The following is a 25653-nucleotide window of genomic DNA, read 5'->3' as shown; positions in this document are numbered from 1 at the left end:
TCGGGCTACGCGTCTCCCATTCTGCACACTGCACTGCCCCCTGCTGGATGCTCGGCGAAGCGAGCGAATTCAGAAAGGAATACAGAATAGTGACAAACAAAGCGAAAAAGAAGCCAGCTTTCCCCTCTGCGATTAGTCGCTGACTGCAGGTGTCCGGCCGCACGGAGATACACCGAGGCGGGAGCACAACCATCCCCGGGGGTACCAGCGGCAGGAACACCCGAGCCAACATGGGCAAGGCGAAAAAAACGTCGCCAAAGCGGGGAGCCCCGGAACGGCAGAGCAGGAGTACGGGGCTGGCGGCGCCCCCCGCAGCGCAGAAGCACCAGGACACGGGCAAGAGGGGCAAAGCCAAGAAGGTGGTGGCGGCAGCGGCGATCAAGAAGCAGGTGGCGGAGGGGAACGATGCTCAGCACTCCCCGCTGCTGGACCTGGGCGCCCAGCGGCAGCGATGGCTCAGCTTCGCCACACAGCAAAGTCTCAGCTCGGAGGATGCAGCCAAACTTCTGCTGGACTCCTAGTGAGTACTGTCCTGTCTGTCCTGGGGGTAGATGCCTGTGTTCCCCGGCGGTACTCTTACTACCGCCATCATCATCATCATCATCATCACTACTATTGTGCCTTAGCCTCTGGCTGCCACTGAGTGTCCCCTTCACCCTGCTGGTGCTGCATCCAAGGCAATGGTGTTCTGCTGGGGGACTCCACAGCTCAGCACAGAGGGCTGCAGGTGGCAGTGGCAGGATCAGTGGGACTCGGTGCCAGACTGTTTTGCTGAGCAAGCTTTATATACTATCTAACTACATGTCTATCTGTCTATCTATCTATCTATCTATCTATCTATCTATCTATCTATCTATCTATCTATCTATCTATTGTATATAGACTATCTATCTATCCATCTAACATCTATCTATCTGTATACAGGTATTTTATATATATATATATATATATATATATATATATATATATGTATATATATATATATATATATATAAAACTATATAGATATATGTATATACATAGATGTATATACACACACATATGTATGTATGTATGTATGTATGTATATATATATAATATATATATTAGCTGTATATTTGGAAACATTGTGTCATAATCAGCCATCTGTAACACATCTCAATATATATATATATATATATATATATATATATATATATATATAACATATCAGCTGATCATTGTGGTGTTTAGAATGTATGTCATGGCAGAGCGGTGTTTTCCAGCACTCACTGAGGGATAGGTGTCAGAAAATGGTGGGGGATACGTGTCAGAGAATGGCACAATAATAGTAGCATGGCCTCCTTTAATATTACACTGGCACACCATTGGCCACTCTTGTTTACTGGTGTAACTATGAAAATATGAATAAATTCCTTTTAAAAAATTATAAGAAGACTGGCAGTAGGCTCTTTTTGTTTAAGGGGGGTTGGGGGTGGTCTTCCCCTGTGTCTTTGTCTGAATCCACCATTATTCCATGTTAGTAAGCGAGCCAGCAGCCAAGAAAGGATTGGCAATGTGAATGCTGGGCTAGAAATCAAAGAGATGCATTGATTCCGTCTATAAAATCCGTTTCTTGCTTTTCAAGAAACCCTCTAGAATAACTAGAGAAAGTCCCATAAGATCAGCAGGGACCGTTCCACATTACTTTTTTTGTTCGTTAATCTGTTATTTAATATCCCTAGTGTGACTGAAATAACAGGCCTGTTTATTACCATTGGATAAAAAAAATGTGTTTTTATTTTTTGAACTCTGGGCGGTTAAAAGGAGTTATTAAATAACCGTGTCACAGTGTACATTGTACTTTATATCACAAAATGGCAACGTCTTGCCTAGTACACAAAGCTCAGACTTCAGTAGATTTCTGTAATCTGAGGATATACACATACACGTGTGTGTATGTATGTATGTATATCTCTGTGTGTGTGTGTGTGTGCAAAAATAAATCGTAATTTCTCTTTCACGGTCCATAAATTATTATAATTTTTTCTGTAAGCAATAAACATACTTATTATATTATAGTGATATAAGTATCATCCCTGATACCATTGAGGATGGAAAGGAAGTAGCATCCAGTTCTGATGTATAAAACACAAGAATTTATCTCAGTAGTATTTTTTCTGCAGCCTCACAGAGCTGTTCAGGTATAATTATTATGTTTTGACAAATACATACTGTTTCCATTTGTCTTATCCTTTCAGTAGGATACAGATCACCCATTTATAGAATCCATTTGTTATAATGGTTTAGAGAAATGTTCTTTACACAGAATATTCTATTTGATGTTGTAAATAGCATAGATGCCAATCATTTTCAGGGACACTTATGTAGGGTACACACCAGAACGATCATGAAGGTCGCACGATCTGTTGGAGCACATGATCTGCATACGATCTGATCACGATCTGTACCCAGTTGAAGGGATCTTTTACAAATCCTGACTGTAGCATGTAGGATATCCAAAACGACCGTGCCAAAACATGCCCAATTCACATACAATCGGTCAAAATTGCATTGAAATTGACAGGATTGAGGCCAAATCTTTCTGGTGTGTACCCAGCAAAAGGGATGTATTCTACTTAAATAATGCAGAAATGTGCATTTAACCATTTTATAAGTTGTCCCACGATTTAGTTAATGGAGAAGATAGGCAATTATTTTTAGTTAATACCCCCCTTGCACAATATTGCACTGCAGAGAGCAGGTCATTTCTCTCCACAGCACTGTAATGTTCACTACTAAGCAGGTAGCAGGAAGACATAAAAAATAGTAAAATCCTACTTTATATAACGCCATTTCAGACAAGGCTGATAAAAGGAGAGAGGGGTCTTGTCCAATCAGTGCCAACAGCTGACTAAAAACTCTGCTGCATCCATCTTGTTAATTACACTGCCAGTGTTCCCAGCAATGTAATTACACAATATAACAAAAATATATATTTATATGTATAAGATAGCGATATATATATAATATATAAAACCACGCACACACACACTGTACAGGTTTACATAAAAAGACCACCTGCAGAGACTTCACCAGATACAGCAGTTAGTGCAAACATTGTTACTGAGAATATTCCTGAATAGCAGGAAAAAAAAATGTAAATATTGTTTTGTTATTCAAAAATATTTGGGACAGCATCTGCAGTCTTACTGAATCTACAGAGATCTATATGCAAAGTACTTGCTGCACAGCAGACCCATGTGAAATGGGTATTGAGCTCAGTTAATGTTCAGCTGGTTACTGCAATAAATAATAATTGATGAATACGCATAGACTAGGATTAGATAGTGAGAATGGCTGTACTGTGGTTAGATAATAATGATAACTGCCCAGTGACAGTAACAATAGGTGGCAGCAATGGGAATATGATTTTTTTTCTTGAACTATTGATCAAGTGAGGACATGATCTGTTCCAAGTGTCACCTATGCTAGCTCACTGGTAGAAGGCCTCCAGCGTATTACTGTATGTATAATGCCTCCAGTGAAAAACTGTATGTACAGTATAATGCCACCAGTGTATCACTGTATGTAGAAACCCACTAGCATTTTTATGTAGAAGGCCTCCAGAGTATCACTGTATATAGAAGCCCACCAGTGTATCACGGTATATAGAAGGCCACCAGTGTATCACTGTATGTAGAAGCCCACCAGCGTATCACGGTATATAGAAGCCCACCAGCATATCACTGTATGCCACCAGCGTATCACCGTATATAGAAGCCCACCAGCGTATCACTGTATGCCACCAGCGTATCACCGTATATAGAAGCCCACCAGCGTATTACTGTATGTAGAAGGCCTCCAGCGTATCACTGTATGTAGAAGTCCACCAGTGTATCACCGTATATAGAAGTCCACCAGCGTATCACTGTATGTAGAAGGCTTCCAGCGTATCACTGTATGTAGAAGCCCACCAGAGTATCACTGTATGTAGAAGCCCACCAGAGTATCACTGTATGTAGAAGCCCACCAGCGTATCACTGTATGTAGAAGGCCTCCAGCGTATCACTGTATGTAGAAGTCCACCAGTGTATCACCGTATGTAGAAGTCCACCAGCGTATCACTGTATGTAGAAGCCCACCAGAGTATCACTGTATGTAGAAGCCCACCAGAGTATCACTGTATGTAGAAGCCCACCAGAGTATCACTGTATGTAGAAGCCCACCAGAGTATCACTGTATGTAGAAGCCCACCAGAGTATCACTGTATGTAGAATGCCACCAGCGTATCACTGTATGTAGAAGGCCACCAGCGTATCACTGTATGTAGAAGCCCACCAGAGTATCACTGTATGTAGAATGCCACCAGCGTATCACTGTATGTAGAAGGCCACCAGCGTATCACTGTATGTAGAAGTCTACCAGCGTATCACTGTACGTAGAAGGCCTCCAGAGTATCACTGTATGTAGGTATCACTGTATGTAGAAGGCCATCGTATCACTGTATGTAGAAGTCCACCAGCGTATCACTGTATGTAGGAGGCCACCAGCGTATCACTGTATGTAGAAGCCCACCAGCGTATCACTGTATGTAGAAGCCCACCAGAGTATCACTGCATGTAGAAGGCCACCAGAGTATCACTGTATGTAGAAGGCCTCCAGAGTATCGCTGTATGTAGAAAGCCACCAGCGTATCGCTGTATGTAGAATGCCACCAGCGTATCGCTGTATGTAGAAGGCCACCAGCGTATCGCTGTATTTAGAAGCCCACCAGCGTGTCACTGTATGTAGAAGGCCACCAGCGTATCACTGTATGTATATGGCCACCAGAATATCGCTGTATGTAGAAGCCCACCAGCGTATCGCTGGTATGTAGAAGCCCACCAGCGTATCACTGTATGTAGAAGGCCACCAGCGTATCATTGTACGTAGAAGCCCACCAGCGTATCACTGTATGGTAGAAGGCCTCCAGAGTATCACTGTACGTAGAAGGCCTCCACAGTATCACTGTATGTAGATAACCACCAAAGTATCACTGTATGTAGAAGGCCACCAGCGTATCGCTGTATGTAGAAAGCCGCCAGTGTATCACTGTATGTAGAAAGCCACCAGCGTATCACTGTATTTAGAAGCCCACCAGCGTATCACTGTATTCAGAAGCCCACCAGCATATCGCTGTATGTATATGGCCATCAGAATATCGCTGTATGTAGAAGTCCACCAGTGTATCACTGTACGGTAGAAGGCCTCCAGCGTATCACTGTATGTAGAAGGCCTCCACAGTATCGCTGTATGTAGAAGGCCACCAGCGTTTCGCTGTATGTAGAAAGCCACCAGCGTATCACTGTATGTAGAAGGCCACCAGCGTATCACTGTATTTAGAAGCCCACCAGCGTATCACTGTATGTGGAAGCCCACCAGCGTATCACTGTATGTAGAAAGCCACCAGCGTATCACTGTATGTAGAAAGCCACGAGCATATCATTGTATGTAGAAGCCCACCAGCGTATCACTGTATTTAGAAGCCCACCAGCGTATCAATGGATGTAGAAGGCCACCAGCGTATCACTGGATGTAGAATATATATATATATATTATATATTTCTGCCACCCCAATAATTGTTTCAGTGTCCTGTCCCCTGATGGAACTGTCTTTATTTACCATGTACTTGTCGTAAATGGCATTGTACTGTAATTTGTCAATTAATTGTTTATAAATTTTTGCTAATGTATGTATTGTTGGATGCAGCGGACCCCCTGTGGCGCCAGATAAATAAATGATAATAATAATGATTTGGAGTACAGTTTTTGGGACCCTTTACCATCAAGCAAAAACTCAGGATGATGCATGTTCACGTGAAAAAAACTCAGGGTGATGCGTGTTCATACATGTGAAAAAAACAGCGTGATGCGCATTCACGTGAATAAATTCCAGGGCTATGTATGTTCACGGAAAAACCCCAGGGTATTGTGTGTTCAGGTGAAAATACCCAAGGTGATGCGTTTTTATATGAACAATCCCGGGGTGATGCGTGTTAACAGGCAGTGGTAAATAGGTATAACATGGCCATAAGGACGGTATCTGGATGATCGAACAACCATCTATACTCAGACAGTCAATACGTCCACAACAAATGGTCAAATGCATTAGTGCGAAAGGTACAAATGTTCGACTGCTTAAGATTAACATGACAAATGTCAACACATGTTTTTTTGTTTTTTTTTCATGTTTTCTTAACATTTGCTTGATTTGCTATCCATGCACATCTATTAGGAATAGTAGATGCAGGGTGGTGAGCGGCACAAGCTCGGGAGAGTACACTTTTGTTCATAATATGAAATATAGAAGATTTGGCCAAAAAAGTGTCAACCATTTGTTTGTGACCATTGTCTTGTCAGCCTTTTGAACCTGTAGACCACGGTTGTCAAACACAAGGCCCGCGGGCCAAATCCGGCCCGCCAGACCTCGTCATGTGGCCCGCGCGAGGAGATAGCACGCAGGGGCAGTGTGTCTAAAACAGGAGTGCTGCGTCCACGTCCGCGGCCGCCTTACCTGTTCCTCCACTGTCGGCGGCCATGTTCCTGTAGGCACATATGTATGCGGCTACAGAAACATGGCCGCCGGCCTCCACGGCTAGGTGGAGGAGGGCCTGGCCGCCTGTTCCCTCTGATGCCCGGCAGTGACAGACACTGGGTGGGGACGTCATGACGATGACGCCGCCCGCCCTTGCGTCTGTAGAGAAGTAGGAGCAGACAGGGAAGCTGGACCGGGAGTCGGGGACCGTGTGGCCGCAGCAAGCAGTGAAGAAAAGCTGGAAGCCGCAGCAGCTGCAGGACAGACGGAGAAACAGTACGTGAGGATGAGGATCACACTCACAAAAATATATATATCTGCTGTTTCCTGACGTGTCGCCGTGTATAATAATAATAATGCCATGACACCACGGGCTGCTCCTCCTGTATAATCATTTCTGTGTCATGGCATTACTTTTATTATATTATACAGGGGGAGCAGTCTGTGGTGTCATGGCATTATTATTATACAGGGGGAGCAGCCTGTGGTGTCATGGCATTCATTTTATATTATACAGGGGGAGCAGCCTGTGGTGTCATGGCATTATAATTATACAGGGGGACCTACAGATACAACCGGCCCTTTGAGGGTGACCAAACTGCTGATGCGGCCCCCGATGAATTTGAGTTTGACACCCCTGCTGTAGACCATTCATCCTTGGATCTTTTGTACCTGTCGACTATACAATTTGTAGGCCATGTAATTGCTGACCTAATGACTGCCGACCATAAAATTGTCAATCCATTGATCTACAACCGTTAGCGGCTGATTGGCTGGTATTTTAGCTCATTGAACTTTAGTGCATATCGCCCACATAATTATTTGCCATTTGTCAATTCAGTAATATCCCTTTTACACCGGCCACCCGGCAATTACCCAGCATTTATTTGGGGCATTTTTGAGTGCCAGGTCATTTGGCCGCATGCAGCCTGACCCCAATTCACACCGCAAATTACCGAGTTAGAGCTTTTCAACCCAGGAATTAGTTGAAAAACCCGGGTTTTTCTGTGGTGTGAAAGGGTCAACATGGGTCTTAAATCGCGGCTCACCAACCCTGGTCAAGAGCAGGGTCGGAGTGCCGGGATTTAAGTCCTGTGTTGACCCTTTAACACCAAAGAAAAACCTGGGTTTTTCAGAAAATTCCCGGGTTGAAAAGCTTTAACCCAGTAATTTGCTTCTGTGTGAAAAGGGTATAAAGGAACACTGAAATGAGTCAACATTGGGCTAATCAAGAAATGTAACAAATTCCAGTAGCTTGTAAACTGAAATGTGAATAATAACTGTAGCCAAGCCCTATTACATTAAATGAACCACTAGCACCTTTTAGTGTAATGAGTTTGTTACATCTGATCTGAGTTTATTGATGTATAACTAGGTATAAGCCATTGCTCCTCACAACAAGCCCTGATCCATGCAGTAGGCACCGCTCCATTGCAGAGCTGGTTTTTGTCTGGTATCTCATTTCACACAGTACTGTATCTTTTTAATTAGAGTCTGCTTTAGGAATTTGTGTCCAGCAAAGAGTAAATAATTCAATCAAATTTCATTCACTCTCGCTGGTAGAAATGTGTCCCACGCTTGGAATGTCCCTCTCAGAGGGAGACAGCTGTGCCCGGTAATCCCTATGCTATAATTATTGTGCAGGAAAAGAGTCACATACCAGTTATATTTATGATCCCTTGTATTATGGCACTGTGGTTGCCAGATAGTAGTGATCAAATGGTCCTGTGCCACATACTACAGAATATATATTTGGTGCTTTATATTATTAGAGGGAACTTGTGTTAGTTCAGTTTTTGTGGAGTCTTTTCTCCACGAGTTAAAGGCGTCATGTCATCCAGACATAAGCTTCTTACAAATGTACTACCGTTTATGCTATATATAACAAACTGTAAATAAATATTTGTTGAATTTATTGGGTGTTAACCCCTTGAGTGGTGGGTTTTGCTGGGGCAGGACAAACCTACCAGGGCACCCTGTGGTGGGTTTTGCCCTAGCAAAACCCACCACAGATAGTAGGAAGCCGCTGCTCCCTCCCCTCACCTCCACTCCGGCACTCCCCTGCTGCCTGTCAGTCATCATACAGGCGGCAGGCTCGGGGGATGTTTCGTGGCGGCTTGGAAGGACTCGGGTGCCTGAACTCGGGAGAGGCGACAGGAGGGGGGTGACCCCTAAAGGTAGTGCACCAGTGGTGCTCCGCTGGAGGCACCACCACCTAATGCAAAGTGGTATGCCCGCAAAATATATCCGGGCATACCACCCAAGGGGTTAATATTCAAACATTTACTTGCAAGGACCCCTGGAGAGAGGTTTGGAGTTTGCTGCATTATGGACTCATTTGGCCTCAGTTCTCCCAATTTCAATACAATCTCGACCGATTGTATGTAAATTTGGCATGTTTCAGATCTGATTCCGCTGATGTGCATCGTTTGGTCGTTTTTCAGATCCTACCTGCTGCAGTCAGGATTTGAAAACGATCCCTTCAACTGGGTACAGATCATGATCAGATTGTATGCAGATCATGTGCTCCAACATCGTATGATTGTCTCATGATCTGCTCACGATCATTATCATTCTGGTGTGTACCCTACATAACTCTAGGCAGTGTAGAAGATCCTCTCATAATCTTGTAAAATTTTAGATTAAGAAGAATATATCAACAGTGGTTGAAGGACTGGTTGAAGGACTGGGCAGCTCCACAAAACATTAAGGGGGGTATTCAATCCTGGGTCACGACTGTAGGTACGTCCTGACACTGGACCGTTTTTGTTTTTCTCAACCACAAATAGTTAGAGGGTGTGGTATGTTTCTCCGACAGTCAGGATCCCGACAGTCATTATCCCGACATCGGGATCCCGACTGCCTGGACTCAGACAGCGTGGCCAGTGCAACAAAGCCCCTTTTCTATTCTCCCTCTATGGGGGTAGTGGACCCCCACAAGGGAAAATAGCCGACGGTGTTTTAACAGTCAGGATCCCGACGTCGGGTTAATGACTGTCGGGATCCCGACTGTCGGGACCCCGTCCAGCACCCTAGTCAGACGGGATTCAATGTCCCATCTGCCAATCGGCGAAAAGGGGGAGTGTCTGCATAAACATCCGTGGATTGTCGAGATCCGGCAGCGATCGTGACAATTCACGGCCGTTCTCGGCAAAACGGGCTTGTTCTGTCGATCTGCCTCTTCAATTCTGTTGGTCAAGACAGCGTTGAATAGGCGCCCGCTGCTATTTCATCCATTGAAAATAGCGGTGGGGATTGAATATCCCGGGTATAAATGCAGATGGCACTAATATTTCTGCTCGCAGACTCCCGAGGTGGCGACCAGAAATTTGCACTGTGTCCTAGGCATTCAAATGGGTCTTTTCGCGACAGTGTACTCCCGCTACCTAATATCGCACTCTTACACAATTATTTTGGTGCTCTCTCCCCGAATGATACTGTATGTGATGGGCCATATACTAATTTCAACCAGGTTATTGATTGCACAATATTGGGGCATCTCCTACGTCCTTACCCTGGCAACGGTCGAACATGCAGTTCAATCCCACTATCAATATGAAACTGCGGGCCTAGTCTTCCCCGGTGGTCCACCCAATCATACACTCCGATGGTCTCTGTGGTGTGCATATAGGTCCCTCCATCCACTGAGATAGTCCCCTAGTATAACAGTCCTATTGTATCTCCCCTGAAGTGAGCACCTAGATAGTTTATGAGCCTTCCTGTTGTTGTCGCCTTATGTTGAAACTGTTTCTTTTTCCCTATGACCAGCATATGTACAGTATGTGAATGACTGCAAATGAATATTTCTATATAAGGTTCTGTTGCAATATTATGTATTACCTTTTGCCTCACGACAATGGCCCTTATTCTGATCGGTGCGGATATTCCCGCATTCTTACGGTGCGGTCCGCACGCCACGGTGTTTTGCCGCGTGCGGCCATCGTCCGTAGAAACGCCCACGTGTCCTCCGCATTCGGACGGACTCACTCTTTAAGAACAGGGCGTGTTTACGGACGACATACAAACCATGCGTGTGCGGGAGAAACACTCCGATTCGGCACGGTATTACAGAGTATTACAGAGTATGCTCGGGAATACCGCATCCGAACGGGAGCCAAGCGGTGCTACCGCACGTAAGCGGAGGATTTCCGCCAAACAACCCACTATGAAGTATCTTCTGCAATACATCACATGACCCACTTATTCAATTACCTACCCTCATAAAAAACAGCTTATTTGTAATTGGAATCAATTAGATTCCAATATATCCTTACAAGCATGCCTAACACATGCATAGCACACATTAACCCTTACAGCAATGTAAGTGCAATGGTTTCTATTACACCCTGTGTCAAACATTATAAACATTCTACACATATACTATTTAAAGTGCTAATAAAACCAACAACTGTGAACTTGCATAAAGAATTTATTAAAATATCTATTTAACATAATGAAAAAAAAAAAAAAGGAAACATTAAATGAGCAGGTCTTTTAGGTCCTGCAAGTCGGCTTGAAGGAGCCGGAGATGGTGCTCTGCTCGCAGGAGGGCCCCACGCACCCCCTCATCTGCCGGTGTGGTGTCATCTGTGGGCATGTCAAAGGGGCAAAAATTAGTCATGTTATTCATGCATACATTTCACATACTACGACATAAATTGCACAAATGCTAGGTGACATGTGTGTATATATATATATATAGAGATATATATCTATCTATGTAGAGAGATAGAGACACACATAGATAAATATATATGACACATACATATATACATACATGCAAACTTATTTACTACATACTGTCTATTTTGCCCTCGACCCTTAACTCTGCAGAAGACATAACAGTCATATTGTTTCTTCTCAGTCACAACCCACCCATGACTAACCAATGTCAAGCAGGTCATGGCCTACGTCAATAACAACTTGTCACAATCTGCTCAGTCTAAGTTCAGTGATGGTTGGTGGCATGGGAGTTATGCAAATGTCAGGAATGCACAATACACATCCTCTAAATCATAATTCTGTCTAAACCAACCTACAATTCTGTGAGTGACAAAAATAAATCAGAACTACAGGGGGGGTTTAGGTAGAGGAGGCTCCGGGGACACTGCCAACTTGTGACGCCATTCCAAGGTAGGCCGGCCCATACTCCATTTCGAGCATACATCCTACAGTTTATAAATAACATTCACCAACAATATCGATGCCACTATTTGATGGGTCATAATCTACGCTTGCAGCAGGTGATTTTAATCCACAAATGATCCACTCATCCCTTTACTCCTGGATCCTGTTTAACTACAACGGTTATGTGGCAGTCCAAATGGACCTCCAACCCATCCCACAAACCTGTGTAATTGAGAGGTGTCCTGGATGAAAGGGATGCCTTGGACTCCCCATCTAACCCGTACCTGTATCTGTAGCTACCCACTTTGGGGTCTATATGATTAGTATGTGCCCAAAATTTTTAATCACCAGTGCTACATAACATATACCAGTACAACTACTTCATGAATGATGCATTATGTAAACATACCGATCTGCGGCGAGTCCGGTGCCTGGCACGCCTCCTCCCCCTCGGAACTTGATGTGTCCGGGGCAACCGTGGCCTCCTCAGCCCCCTCCTCCGCCATCTCCTCGACCACAACAACCTCCTCCTCCAACTCCTCCTCCACCTCCTCCTCCAACTCCTCCACCTCCTCCTCCAACTCCTCCTCCACCTCCTCCTCCAACTCCTCCTCCACCTCCTCCTCCACCACCACCAGCACCTCCTCCTCCACCTCCTCCTCCGCCACCAACACCTCCTCCTCCGCCACAAACTCCTCTTCCACCTCCTCCTCCTCCACCTCCTCACGCACCACCTCCTCCTCCACCATTTGCTCCTCCTCCACTTCCTCCTCTTCCACCCTTGCCGCCACCTCCTCCTGGGGGTCTTGGGCCTCGTCCTGGGCCAGGCCTGCCTCCGCCTGTTCACGGGCCTGTCGGGCTCGGGCTCGTGCTGTGTGGTAGAAAAAAACATCATGGTCAATGTCGGCTCATTGGGGCACATTTATTCATCCATAACAAGACATACATGGAAGGGTGATAATGATGGCAAACGATGCAGGAAAGTAGCTCCTTACTGTTAATGGACTCCAAATTGTGACATTTAAATTATTATGTGATTGTTAGTCATTTGTTCACACATTACAACCCAGGCATTTATCAATGTGTAACACATATTAGATTGGGCACATTGTATGCATCAGAATCCTCAATGCTATGGCATGACATATAAAAGGCACATGACTGCATGTTAACCAGGAAGAAGCACACATAAGAGTCTATGGACTTTTAAACCCATGGACACCCACTTATCATGAGACACATTTTATTGCTTATATATGCTATGTTGTAAGTGCGAAATTTCATAGCTAAAATACTCACATTCAGCAATTTCGCCCCTTATTTGTGTGAGCAGCTGGGGCTGGCGCCTGCGGAGGTCCGACCACCGCCTCTCCAGCTGCCCGAGGGACCTCCGCACCCGAGTGCGGGCGTAAATTCGGCGCCCTGCCGCTGTGTACGCCCTCCGCTTATGGCGGTTTGTTATGAAGGGCCCCGCACGGCCCAGCCTTGTCTCCATGACGGAGACAAGAACCCTGAGCTCCTCATGCGTGAAGGGTTCTGCCCTTCGTGTCTCCGCCATGTTGACAATGGCATCTATCAACCAATCAGGTGGTGGCATTGGTTGATCACAGTTATTTGTGATAATAACTTTATTGTTCATTTTTACATTAACAGCGTCTCTGCGCCAACACAAATGGTGAAAAATTCGCATGCCTTCAAAACCGTAGTGTTGATGTATGCCAATGAACAAATCTGATATATATAAAACACAGTGTGTATGCCCTTAGCAAATCCAATAAGGCCGCGCTCCGCCAAGCAACGCGTGCTATAGCTTAGCAAGGCATAGCTGTAGTTAGCATTACTTACTCTATGCATATATGTGTATGCGTACATTTATGTGTAAAAGACACATACACACACTTGCAGGTATCCTGAAACCAGCATTATACACCAGCCCTGCCTGCCTGCCTGCCTGCCTGCCTGCATGCTCCTTGAAATGTTGAAACATGTGAATAAATTCCAACATCATATATAGATATATATCTATATATGCAAACAAATCATACATCAACACAGGAAATAATCCCCAACACATGATAGAATAAATCAATGTACTCACCAGTCATCAGGGATAGTATCAACTACAATAATGAAGATATAACAAACACATAAGATCCCTTGTCCAAGGTATAATAATTAGCACCTATATTGAACTTCCCCCAAAACTAAACACATATGCTAAATATCTCCTATTTCTTTGCCATTAGGAGGGCAGGCTGGCTAATGTTCGTTTTGTAACACTGACAACTAACACACTGGACTTATTTGAAGGGGTGATTGTGACTAAAATGGGTGTGTTATGTCAACTCAATAACATGTACCTGAAGTATCTTTGCGCCACAGAGTCCCGCAGCTGGTATCCCCTCCGGCATTCAGGGGCGCGGGATGGGCGCATGGGCGGATCTTGCGGCTCAGATGGTACCTCCCACTCATCAAAGGGTATCTCACGCCGCACAGCAATGTTGTGGAAAAATATACACAGGCCCACGATCCTCGACACCATTTCAGGCGCATATTGTAAGTCACCACCAGTGCGGTGGAGCACTCTAAATCGACCTTTTAAAAGGCCAATTGAGCGCTCCACCACTTGCCTGGTGGCAACATGCGCCCGATTGAATGCCTCCTGTGGGCCCGGTGCTGGGTAGCTGTACGGCGTAAGTAGCCAGGGCGTACATGGGTAACCGGAGTCACCCAGAACCCACGCATCACGGCCTTCCAGCTCTTGGAGTCTATGCCATATCCCGGTTTGTCGGATGACATGAGAGTCATGGGCACTTCCGGGAAACTTCGAGTTGAAGGCGAGAATCTCCATGGATGGGCCACATACCACCATCACGTTCAGTGAGTGGAACAATTTGCGGTTCCTATATATCTTCTCACTTCGAGATGGAGGCACAAATGGTACATGGGTGCCATCCACAGCCCCTATCACATTAGGGAAGCCAGCAATTTGATGGAAGGCCTGCTGGCTTCTGCGCAGGGTCTCGGTGGCAAATGTCATGGCCATGAAGTGCCCCTTGCGCCTGAACATGGCCGACGTCACACGCCTCAGGATTCGGCAGAAGGCCGGCTGAGATATTCCAGCAAGTACTGCCACTACTTGTTGGAATGATCCTGAGGCGCAGAAATGCAACACCGCCAGCAGCTGTGTGTGAGGCGGAATTGCTGTCGTGATCCCGTGTAGAGGTTCCAGATCGCTCTGAATTAAGGTGAGCAGATCCAGAATGACATGTGGCGGTAACCGGTACCTAGTAAGTACCTCATCATCGGGCATAGCAAACAGAGTCACCCGTGTGCGATAGATTCTAGCACGTCCTGGCCTCCTTGGCCGACGAGTGGGGAGAGCCGCAAGTGCCCTTAGCCTCCTCTCCATGTAGCGCATAATAGCTTCTGCAACCTATAAAGAAATGAACATAAATACTGATGCACCTATGCACATAATGGCCATATCCCACTACAAATAGATTTGTAGCCTTCAATACGTACAATAGATGGGCGCCCCATGAAATCCCGCAGATCCATTTGACTCTCTAATGATGACACAATAATATGAACTCAATACACACCGTCCAAAACACACAGATAAAGGTGTCAGCATTTTTTGCCGACATCATGTACTATGACACATTTCATCTATTGCTGGGACATGTTGTCCTGCAATAGATGAACCCACACAGGTTTAAGCCCTGTGAGTGAAATAGTGAACATGTGACATGTTGCAATAATAATACACCACTTTGCTGGCCCAACAATCTGTAGTCAGTGAGGCAATAGTGCATACATTCATACACTTACATTGTTAATGGATATCATATCTACAAGGAGCATGGAAGAGCTTACCTTAGACCCTGACAAGTCCAGATCTGAAGACAAATGATTCTAGCAGGAAGACATTATTTATAGGGCTCTCACATGTGTGGTCTATAACAGTAGAGATGAGTATTGCATGACTTGTGGCCTGGATTCTCTAAGGGAATGGGCTACTTTTAGCTTGCACTAAAACGCCACAATACCACAGTAGTCATGAATGAAATGTCATGTCATGCTAGCAAATAGCATGTGTATTGAGCAATAGTCACAGGTGTATCAGAAGATTCTATGCAATGTTAGCATTGGTGACCAGTATTTCATGTCGAACTTTCGCCAGGTTTTACACAATGGAATTTCCGCCACCGTATGCGGCGCGAAAAACCAGCGACGTACGCTCACGCACGGAACGCAGCTGCCGCTGATGTCCGCCAAACAGATTACACAAACAGTATATAAAGGTGTATTAGAAGGTGACAATGTTGTTGCTAACATGTCTGGATCCCAACCAGAGGTGGACCCAGTGCTGCAGCAACTATTTGACCAGATGGACTCCAGCACCACCTATGTGCCACTGCACATGCGGGCAGTGGGTAATGAGGAGGCTGCTGGCCCTTCTCCAGCAGGGGAACCTGCACCTGACCATTCTACAGCAGGGCAACCTACACCTGGCCCTTCTGCAGCAGGCCAACCTGCAGCTGGCTCATATCCACCATCAGCAGAATTGTTTGGAACACAACAGGGGACTTCACAAGGTAGTACCATGGCCAGCACTTCAAGTGCAGCGACTGGTGCCAGGGGGCGTGGCCAGGGACGTGGCAAGGGGCGAGCCAGTGCAACAGCGGAACCACCCAAAAAAAATAAGGCATATGAAGCACAGGAGCTGGCCATCCTGGTTCCCCGAGCACGTGATTGGATAGAGTGTCCATCCGAGAGGCTGACACACACACGCAGATGGAAGATTTGGGAACAGATAACGGCAGAGATTAATGAAGTAGCGCCACAAGTTCGTGAGACGGACCATGTGAAGAAGAGGCAAGTTGTTTTGTGATACATGTGGCCAGTAATAGCCAAGTAATGATTGAATTGATGCTTAGATGCATTTAGCAAATGGCCCGTGAGGTTGTTACGATACACATACATTATTGCCATGTAATTTCATTGTGAGTTAGAGTAGGGTGATTGTGAATGTGTATTGTAACGGTTGATATCATAGTTGCATGTAATATTATATATGGGACAATAATCACATGTTGTAATATGTAGCACAGAGCAATGGCTGCAACAGCTAACATTGGGAGTGACATGTATTAATATGTCAACTTACATTGCAGGTGGCAGGACTTCAAAACCAACCTGAAGAGGAAGCTGACCAAGCGGTGGGACCACAGCCAGACATCTGGGGCCGGCCCCATGCCATCAGGGCTAGAGCTCACCCCCCTGGAGGTGATGGCCGAGAGCTGCATATCAGTTGAGGAGATCCGGGGGGTGAGCACTATGGATAGCGAGGCCCCAGCTGAAGTGTTTGCGTCTTTTCTGGAAGGTAAATATTGGTCATGCCATAAACTTGGGCAAGTAATTATCGTAGAATGTCTCCTAATTGTGTTTATCTTTGCCCACAGACACCCCACCGCTTGGTGACGACTCTGTTCAGGAGGTGGAGGAGTCCGTGCCACCTGGCCCCAGAGGTAGGCCTGTGCAGCAGCAGGCATCGGGCCAAGCCGATTTGGCCGCCTTGGCCGAGGTGCTTGGGGACATCAACCAGCAGGGAGACTTGGCATCAGAACGGGTGCGTAGGACCGAGGAGATCCTGGCGAGCTTGGTCAGCACCCAGCAGTCCATGGCTGCGAGCATGCAGGCCATGGCTGCAAGTGCTCAGGTGCTGGCCGAGCAAGCCACCCGCCAAAATGATCTCCTCCTCCACCATAATGAGCTTATGGTGGAGCTGGTTACCAGCAACAGGGTCCTAATGGCATCCGTTTCTGGTGCATTACCAGCGGCAACACTCCCTGCTGGCAGGAGGGGTAGACCAGCCAACCCCTCCACATCATCTGCTCCACCTGCCCCAGCATCTGGCCGTCCCCGAAGAGCTGCTGCACAGGCCAAGGAGCCTACCAAGGCCAAACGTGGTCGGAAATGAACTTGTGGCTGCATTAATCTCTGCCGTTATGTGTTCCCAAATCTTCCATTGTGCTGTGTGTGTCAGCTTCTTGTGTCCAATCACGTGCTGAGGGGAACCAGCTGAGGCCTTGCTTCATATGTCCTTTGTGGTTCCCCTGTTGCCCTCTTTTGCCTGGCATTACTGTCAGCTGTACTTGAAGTGATGGCCATGGTACTATCTTGTGAAGTCCCCGGTTGTGTTCCAAATGATTCTGCTGATGGTGCATATGAGCCAGCTGCAGGTTGGCCTGCTGCAGAAGGGCCAGGTGTAGGGTGCCCTGCTGTTGAATGGTCAGGTGCAGCTTGCCCTGCTGTAGAAGGGCCAGCAGCCTCATCATTTCCCACTGGCTGCATGTGCAGTGGCACATAGGAGGTGCTGGAGTCCATCTGTGTGCAATTATATTTGTTTTGTATTATTATTTATTTTGCGGCATTCCTGCCATGTTGTTTATTGTTTGTATGTATTATTTTATGGTCATTGCATCACACTGCCATTGACTGTGACATGAATATAAATAAATGTGTTTACTTTACCCAAAATGTGTGGTTTCATGAGTACATGTCAAATACACATGTGTATTGCTAGTATTAATATTCTGTCATGTCCATTGTTAGCAGTTTGAAAGTGTCTGACAAGTACAGCATATGTGGGTGTTTAGTACGGGTTCCTTGAAGCAGCAATGGTTTCAATTAAAGCACTGACAAGCGTCCTATTAGTGAGTAATGAGTAAAGGAGTAGATTCTATTGGGTTCAGGTGTTAATGGTTGTAGTCATTAGGCGTACGTTCGCCTACCGCATGAACGAGTGGTGTACGCAAAGCAATAGTACACTTGTGGACACCGCACATTTCTGGCCTTTTTGATCGCGTGCATTCGGAGTGGTTTCCGAATGTACGCCCCCCAACATAAGTGTACTCCCCCGTGTCCGCCCATGTTTCCGCCCCGTTTTGCCCACTTTGAAACTACGCCCATGTGCCATTCCGCATGACGCCCATAATACGCCCATATTTCCCGACTGATTGCGGCCAACAGTTTTGGACGGGATTTTGCCGAACTGGTACGGAGTCTAGGCGTGGCACATGCGCGTTGCGTTCTCCACGCATGCGCAGACGGCGAAAAGACGCGATCCGTAAGAATGCGGTAAAGTCCGCGTCAATCAGAATAAGGGCCAATGTATTGTGATCCTGCAATTATGTCCTCTTTCCCCATTGTCCCACCTCTCCCCCCTCTTTTTTCTGTACCCTCTCAACCTATATATGTACTATAAAATGGTAATAAAAATCTAATTTTGAATAAAAAACGTATGAGATCCAAAAGGTGCAAACATATGTAATGGCCTTGAGGGTCATAACAAGTCATTGAATGGCTTCTAAATATCACTCTCTATTCCTGTGCTTCTGCAGTGAATACAAAGGGCTGGTGAAACACAGTGGAGGATGTCACTGCGGAGCTGTCCGTTTTGAGGTTTGGGCGTCAGCTGACCTTCATGTATTCGACTGCAAGTAAGTGATAAGTATTGGACAGACAGTGCTTTGCAAATGTTTTTTGTCTTACAAAATACATATACAGGTCCACCCCCGATTACATGGAACCTAATGGTTCGGCAACTCTTCTTTTTATTTTTTAAATCAAGTGTGTTTTATTGTTTTTCCAGAACACTTGTCAAATTCCGGATCTCATGGAATTTTATATTGTTCCACATAGGCGAACAGGGGCCAACATTTAGATCTCCTTTCAATTTCCCAACTTCGGACCACCAAACTTGTTGTAACAGTGGAGGGAGAAAGGAAAGGGAAGTGTGGGTACTTATGTATTATCTGGGCTCCCATGTTAAATGCACCCCATTTTTTCATACCCCCACTATCCAACTACGCATGGAGTTGATTTTATATAGTGTGGCGAGCGCAGCGAGCCACCGCGCCCGAAGCGTGGCGAGCGCAGCGAGGCCCGCGAGGGGACGCGGTCTCATAAGAAAAACGGGAGCCCAGATATTACATAAGTACCGAAGTGTGTACTAAGAGAAACTGTACTGGAGTAAATCAAATTGATCTAAAAAATTTAAATTCCCATAGTCCCCAGGAGTAAAGCCCCGTACACACTAGGTGACCCCGTCGCCGCCAATATCGGCAGGGGCCCAGCCAGGGGTGCCGGCACCGGCAAGTGCATACACACTTGCTGATGCCTACTCCGAGATGAGCGATGGTTGGGGGAGAGACGGCTGCGCTGCCCAATGGCAACCGGTATGGAGGCCCTTCTTGGTCCGGACAGGCTGGAGAAGGCAAGGGGTCGTTGTCGACACACGGGGGTCCGGATTGTTAACGACATCAAGCGCACACACTAGAAGACAAAATAAAAGATATCTTTCAGAATCGGCTTTCTGAAAGATATCTTTCACTTTATCTTCTAGTGTGTATGGGGCTTCAAAAGAAGAAGAATACAAGACGCAATGTAATGGGAAACCATCCTAATTTGTGCAAATGGTATATACAGCGGGGCATTTTATTTTTCCCACTTCCATTTCCTCGATTAAAACAGACAGTAAAACAGATTAAAACAGACAGTAATGCACCTGTATAACCAAGTAATGCACCTGTATAACCAAGTAAAGTCGCGACTTCTCTTTACTGAAAATATCGGGAAACTGTTTACTGAGCTCCTATCTTCTCAAGCAATCTTTTGTTCATTCTATGTTGTTGTTTGCAGCTGCAGCATTTGTGTAAAGAAGCAGAACAGGCACTTCATTGTGCCTGCATCACGTTTCAAGTTACTGAAGGTAAATGTGCAATGTTTCCAAAATATGTATTTTCTCCTGAACCCTCATTTATATTTGTAAAGGATTTTCTGCTTACTCAGGAAAGCCCAGTTTTGTACTGCAGGAGGTTAGAATTAGATGAAAGCAGTTATGTAAATCAGAAAAACCTACCAATCCTAGAGACAGGTATAACGTAGTAAATAGAAGTTGGCTTATAACGTCCTCCGACCTTTTCATACCCCCACTAACCACGTCGGCGTGGAGCTGATTTTAGATAGTGTGGCGAGCGCAGCGAGCCACCGAGCCCGAAACGTGGCGAGCGCAGTGAGCCCCACGAGGGGACGCGGTATACATGTAAAGTAATACGTGTGCGGTCGCCACGCTTTGGGCTCGATGGCTCGCTGCACTCGCCACACTATCTCAATTCAACTCCACGTGGATAGTGGGGGGTATGAAAAGGTCTGAGGATGTGTACCGCCGACCCTCGCGGGCTCGCTGCGCTTCGGGTTCGAGTTGATAGTGGTGGTGGCGTAGGGGGTGCATTTAACATTGTAAGCACCCATTACGGTGCTTATACAATGAAAAATTGTATCGCATCGCATGTGGCTATATGGCAGGAGTGGGGAACCTTTTTTGTGCCAAGGGCCGTTTGTATGGGGGAAAAAATCCTTTGGGGACCATATGTAAAAATTTCTCTTACAAATTCCCCTGCTGCAGCCGTCCCAGGCTCCGGCGGCTGCCGCTGTATAGGACTGACAGTCTCCGGCTGCTGTTGATTAAGAGGAATCTCGCGAGAACTACCGACCTCTCCCGAGAATTCCCCTGTACTTGACTCCCGGCAAAGTCGTCAGGCGGGCCACTCAGACTGGCTACAGGGGCCGCATACAGATAGGTGGACAAAATTGTCCTCGGATTTATAAATCTCTACATACTCTGTATTATATCTGTCACTACACTACAACAAAGTTGGTATAATACTGCTTGAGTATGTGAGACATTGCTCACATACCCCATGCGTACATATACGTAGACTACTCAATAATGAGGAACATCGACTGCTAGGGTATTCCTATGGCTATTCATACTGGACACAGCCGTAGTGATGCAGGCATATGTTTTGTACATCCATGATTGCAGCGGACGACATATACACCCATGATTTACTGCCACTCCCCATTACTTCCACAACTGATCCCTTCCTGTCAATCAGTGTGGGTGCATTATGGCACCTTGGCGTGTGTGCAGTGAGATTGCGACACATGCGCAGTATGACAATAATCACTCTGTCGTGTGAACATAAGCATTGCGTATAAACATGAATTAGGCCCATTGTTGATAGCCGTAGATCGGAAGTGTGTGAAACTATGTATGTATGTATGTACATTGTTTGTGTCCTTTCACTAAAAGGTAAGGAGGAAGGTATGTGTGCTGACCATCAGTGTTTTCTGTGCATTCAGGGAGCCGACAACCTCACAACTTACACCTTCAACACTAAGAAAGCAAAACATACCTTCTGCAAGACCTGTGGAGTGCAAAGCTTCTACACGCCTCGCTCCAACCCCGATGGCTATGGTAAGTATTCATCCCTATGGCCCGGCTGAGATACCGACTGAATGTAATGTAGCCTCTGTGGGGAACGATGCACTAGCAGGTCACATTTGGGAGCAGAGTGAAGGCTTTCAAAGAACAGAAGTATCCTGGTCTACACACATACTATACCTATAATTCCTATGTCAGATTTATATATGGCCACATATACTGTATACCCTATATAGAAAGCATGCAGTAATGAATGCATGAGTAGGTCCTATGAGAATATAGGAATGACTGACGGCAGCTGGTGCTGGTGAGCTCACAGGAATGGTTACACAGACCGTATGCTCAGAAAGTATTCATGAAACAGGGATTGCAGTAGAAAATACATTGGGGGAAATTTACTAAGATGGGAGTTCTATTTCACATGGGATCAGATATAGAAGGTGCTAAATAACTAAGTAGATTCTTATTGGTTGCATATAGCAACAGCTTATGTGGAAGAGAACTCCCATTTTAGTAATTTCTGACATTATGGGGGAAATTTACTAAAGGAAATTTGTAAAAATAGGTGTAAAAACAGGTGTATTTGTATCCAGAAATACACTTATTTTTGACATTTACTATCCCGAAAATACGGCAATTCATATTCGTATTGATAGCACATCAATACGACAACGAATTGCCGTATTTTTGGGATAGTAAATGTCAAAAATAAGTGTATTTCTGGATACAAATACACCTATTTTTACACCTATTTTTGACAAATTTCCTTTAGTAAATTTCCCCCTATGTTGTGTTCATTTTTACAATGATATGTTTTCTATCAGCCACAGATATGTCTGTAATGCTTTCATCTAATTCATATAGAAGTTGCCATTCAGATAACGTTTTGTCACTGTGGCCAAATAGGATGTTTCAATGGAGGTGCAGATGTGTTCTCATACGTTATTACTAGAGTGACGCCAAACAGTCCCTCTCATGTCATGTGCTAGCTGGCCTATTTTTATCCAAAAATATGTCTTAAGTAAGGATATACCAGGAGGCTGTGCTGATTAAGTGATGAGAGAAGCTTGTATATCTGTGTCCATGTGAATCTGTATACAAAGTGCTTCAATGCTGCGGCTACGGATTTTTTTCAACGCCAAGTTCCATTGTGCATCACACAGATATTCAAGTGTCACTGCATGTGACTAATACCCCTTTCAGACATATGGCAAAATCCTGGGATTTTTCACATGCACACGCACAATCCCAGGACTAGCGTATGTCTGAATGGCTCTACCCGGGATTTTAGTAGTCTAAAATCCCGGGTCCTGCGCACCTGCAATGTACCCGGATTTTTAAAAACCTGGGATTAAACCGGGTCTAAAATCCCGGGTAGTATGTTTAAAGGGGTATAAGGGGGTTATTCTAATTGACACGCTCCCCTGTGGGTATGCGCAGGAGAGCGATGTTTCCCGTCTGCACATGTGCATATGCTGGATGTGAGCGGGCACGACACGCTGCTAGCAGTGCAGGCGTGGGGCAGTGACAAGGTGTCGCGCCCATGGGAACGCCCAGCGTTCCCATGGTAATTGCCGGATGACATGGGAGCGGGCAGCTGACGTCAGCTGCCCACCAGCATCTCGCACAGGGTGCTCACACATGTAAGACACCAGAGAGGAGTCTTGCATCTGCAAACACTGGAGAAGTCATTTCATGATCGGCGACCATCAAATGATTTCACATCCGCACCTAAGGCTGTGAATGGATGTTTATGCTAAACATCCATTTGCAGCCGTGCGGGGAACTCGGCGAGTGAGAGGGGGTTGGGCGGCTGTACAGGCAGCGTTACATCCACAAATTTTGCAGCGTCGCACGTGGACCAGAATAAGGTCCTTAGACAAATTTTCAAGAGACGCCCTGACACCAGCAGTCACACAGGACCTGTCAGTTCACTCGCGACAGGTGTATTACACTACATGGCATATTGAGGCTAGTTAGATGGGGCATGATTTTAAACCATTGGAAAATAATAAAGCTGCTAAACGAACAGGCTTCAGAGATCCTCCTTACTCCATTATGGGGCTCATGAAAGAGAAGGATCCCCACCCCCCAAATATGCTATTAAAACATTGTTTTATTTATCGCACATTAAAAAAAAGTGCTTGGAGTAACTAACTACTAGACGAGTTATTCCCATATCAGAATCACATAGGAATTGGTCTGATCATAAAAAGACCAATTCACCTTCATGTACATATATAAGCAGTTAATAAGGCACGCACAGTGATTTGGCTTCTAATGGTGTCCATACACTTGTGCAACTTCTCTGAGGGGAGAAGTCGCGTGCTATCCCTGATGAAGCGCCCGGCCACTTCCCGGGCACAAGGATCGCAAACAATACACCGTATGAGGTCCTTTTTTCATGCAATGTTGACTGCGATGCGACACATCCTATGTGCAGCACGTGCGACCCAGTAGCTCCAATGCAATGCACGGGGGACCGCGCATCGCATCGGACCTGATGTTAAATACATGTGATCTGGACAGTTTTTACCGCAGTCGCATAAAAAGTGACCCAGGAATCACCAGGCATGGGTCATAGGGCCGACACTATGAAGATCGACATGCATTAGGTCAACAAGGCTTAGGTCGAATGATCGTATCCCAAATAACCCTGGTTCTGGACCTGGGTCGGATCTGTTCACACTTAGCTGAAACCGAGTGCAGCTGCAAGCCCCAGCAATATCCTAGCTATGGGAAACTAGATTTGTACCTATAAGTAATATAATGGATGACACTACCCTATATCAAGTACTGTACCCACATTTTCATATGTACTGTAGACATAACAAGCATTGCAGCACGTTAATGTAATCCGTGTGTTTGGTCTTTGCAGGGATCGCTTCTCATTGCCTTGATGATGGTACAGTCCACAGTACTCATGTGGAGCAGATCAATGGGAAGCAGTGGGAGAAAGCCATGAAAGAACACAAGTCCATTCATAGCATGTCAAAGTCCTGAGGCGGCTCCATATACTCATTCTGTTTCTCTTCGGTTCTAGTTTTTTGTCCATTATTAGTTTTATACATTTCTGCCATTGTGGCCTGTTTTCTTCAATTTAGTGAAATAAATCTTTTCTATACACCACTGTAATCTGGTTCTAATATGCTCTGCTAACCTATAGTATATACACATACAACAGAAACCTTTGTGTTTAATGCTGTGAGTAGTGCTGAAAATGTGAGTGTGTCTAGTAAATAAAATAAATAGACAATTGTGGAGTGGCGCCTTAGATAAAAAGTCCTTTATACACCTCTACAATTGTCACAAATATTGTAAAACACAAAAGTCCATATCAATAGTTTTCTTTCTTTATTAAAAGTCTTTATCAATAAAAGTGTTCAATGAAGATGTTTTGGATGACTAGAATACAAATTATTTCCCTTAAGAAAGGGCACCAGGCCTATTCCTATGGTCCCACAGGGAAGAAATAAGCTTTGAGAGGCCCAACGATATCACCTGTTCAGTAGTACAAAAATTTCTCTAAGTGCCCAATAAGTCACCTCACAGCCAGGAAGAGTGTTCTCTAGTCAGGCTCTACAAGAAAGCACTCCTCCTTGCTGTGAGGTGACTTATTTGGGTACTTATGTAGTATCTGGGCGTCCGATTTAGAAATCGGATCGCATCGCATGCAACCAAATCGTATGCGATG

General features: G+C 45.4%; 1 protein-coding gene across 1 annotated transcript; it reads left to right on the top strand.

Annotated features, from left to right (window-relative positions):
• Positions 1-25089, top strand: CENPV (centromere protein V). The gene is made up of 5 exons (XM_083172400.1): positions 1-520; positions 19072-19170; positions 20372-20441; positions 21878-21992; positions 24838-25089. Exons 1-5 carry the CDS (start codon positions 231-233, stop codon positions 24960-24962), a joined length of 699 nt encoding a protein of 232 aa, XP_083028526.1. The 5' UTR covers positions 1-230; the 3' UTR covers positions 24963-25089.
• The last annotated feature ends 564 nt before the right edge of the window (positions 25090-25653 follow it).

This window comes from Crinia signifera, chromosome 2 (genome assembly GCF_055691185.1).
Source record: "Crinia signifera chromosome 2, ASM5569118v1, whole genome shotgun sequence".
NCBI lineage: Eukaryota > Metazoa > Chordata > Amphibia > Anura > Myobatrachidae > Crinia > Crinia signifera.
This window is presented reverse-complemented; position numbering and strand designations above follow the sequence as displayed.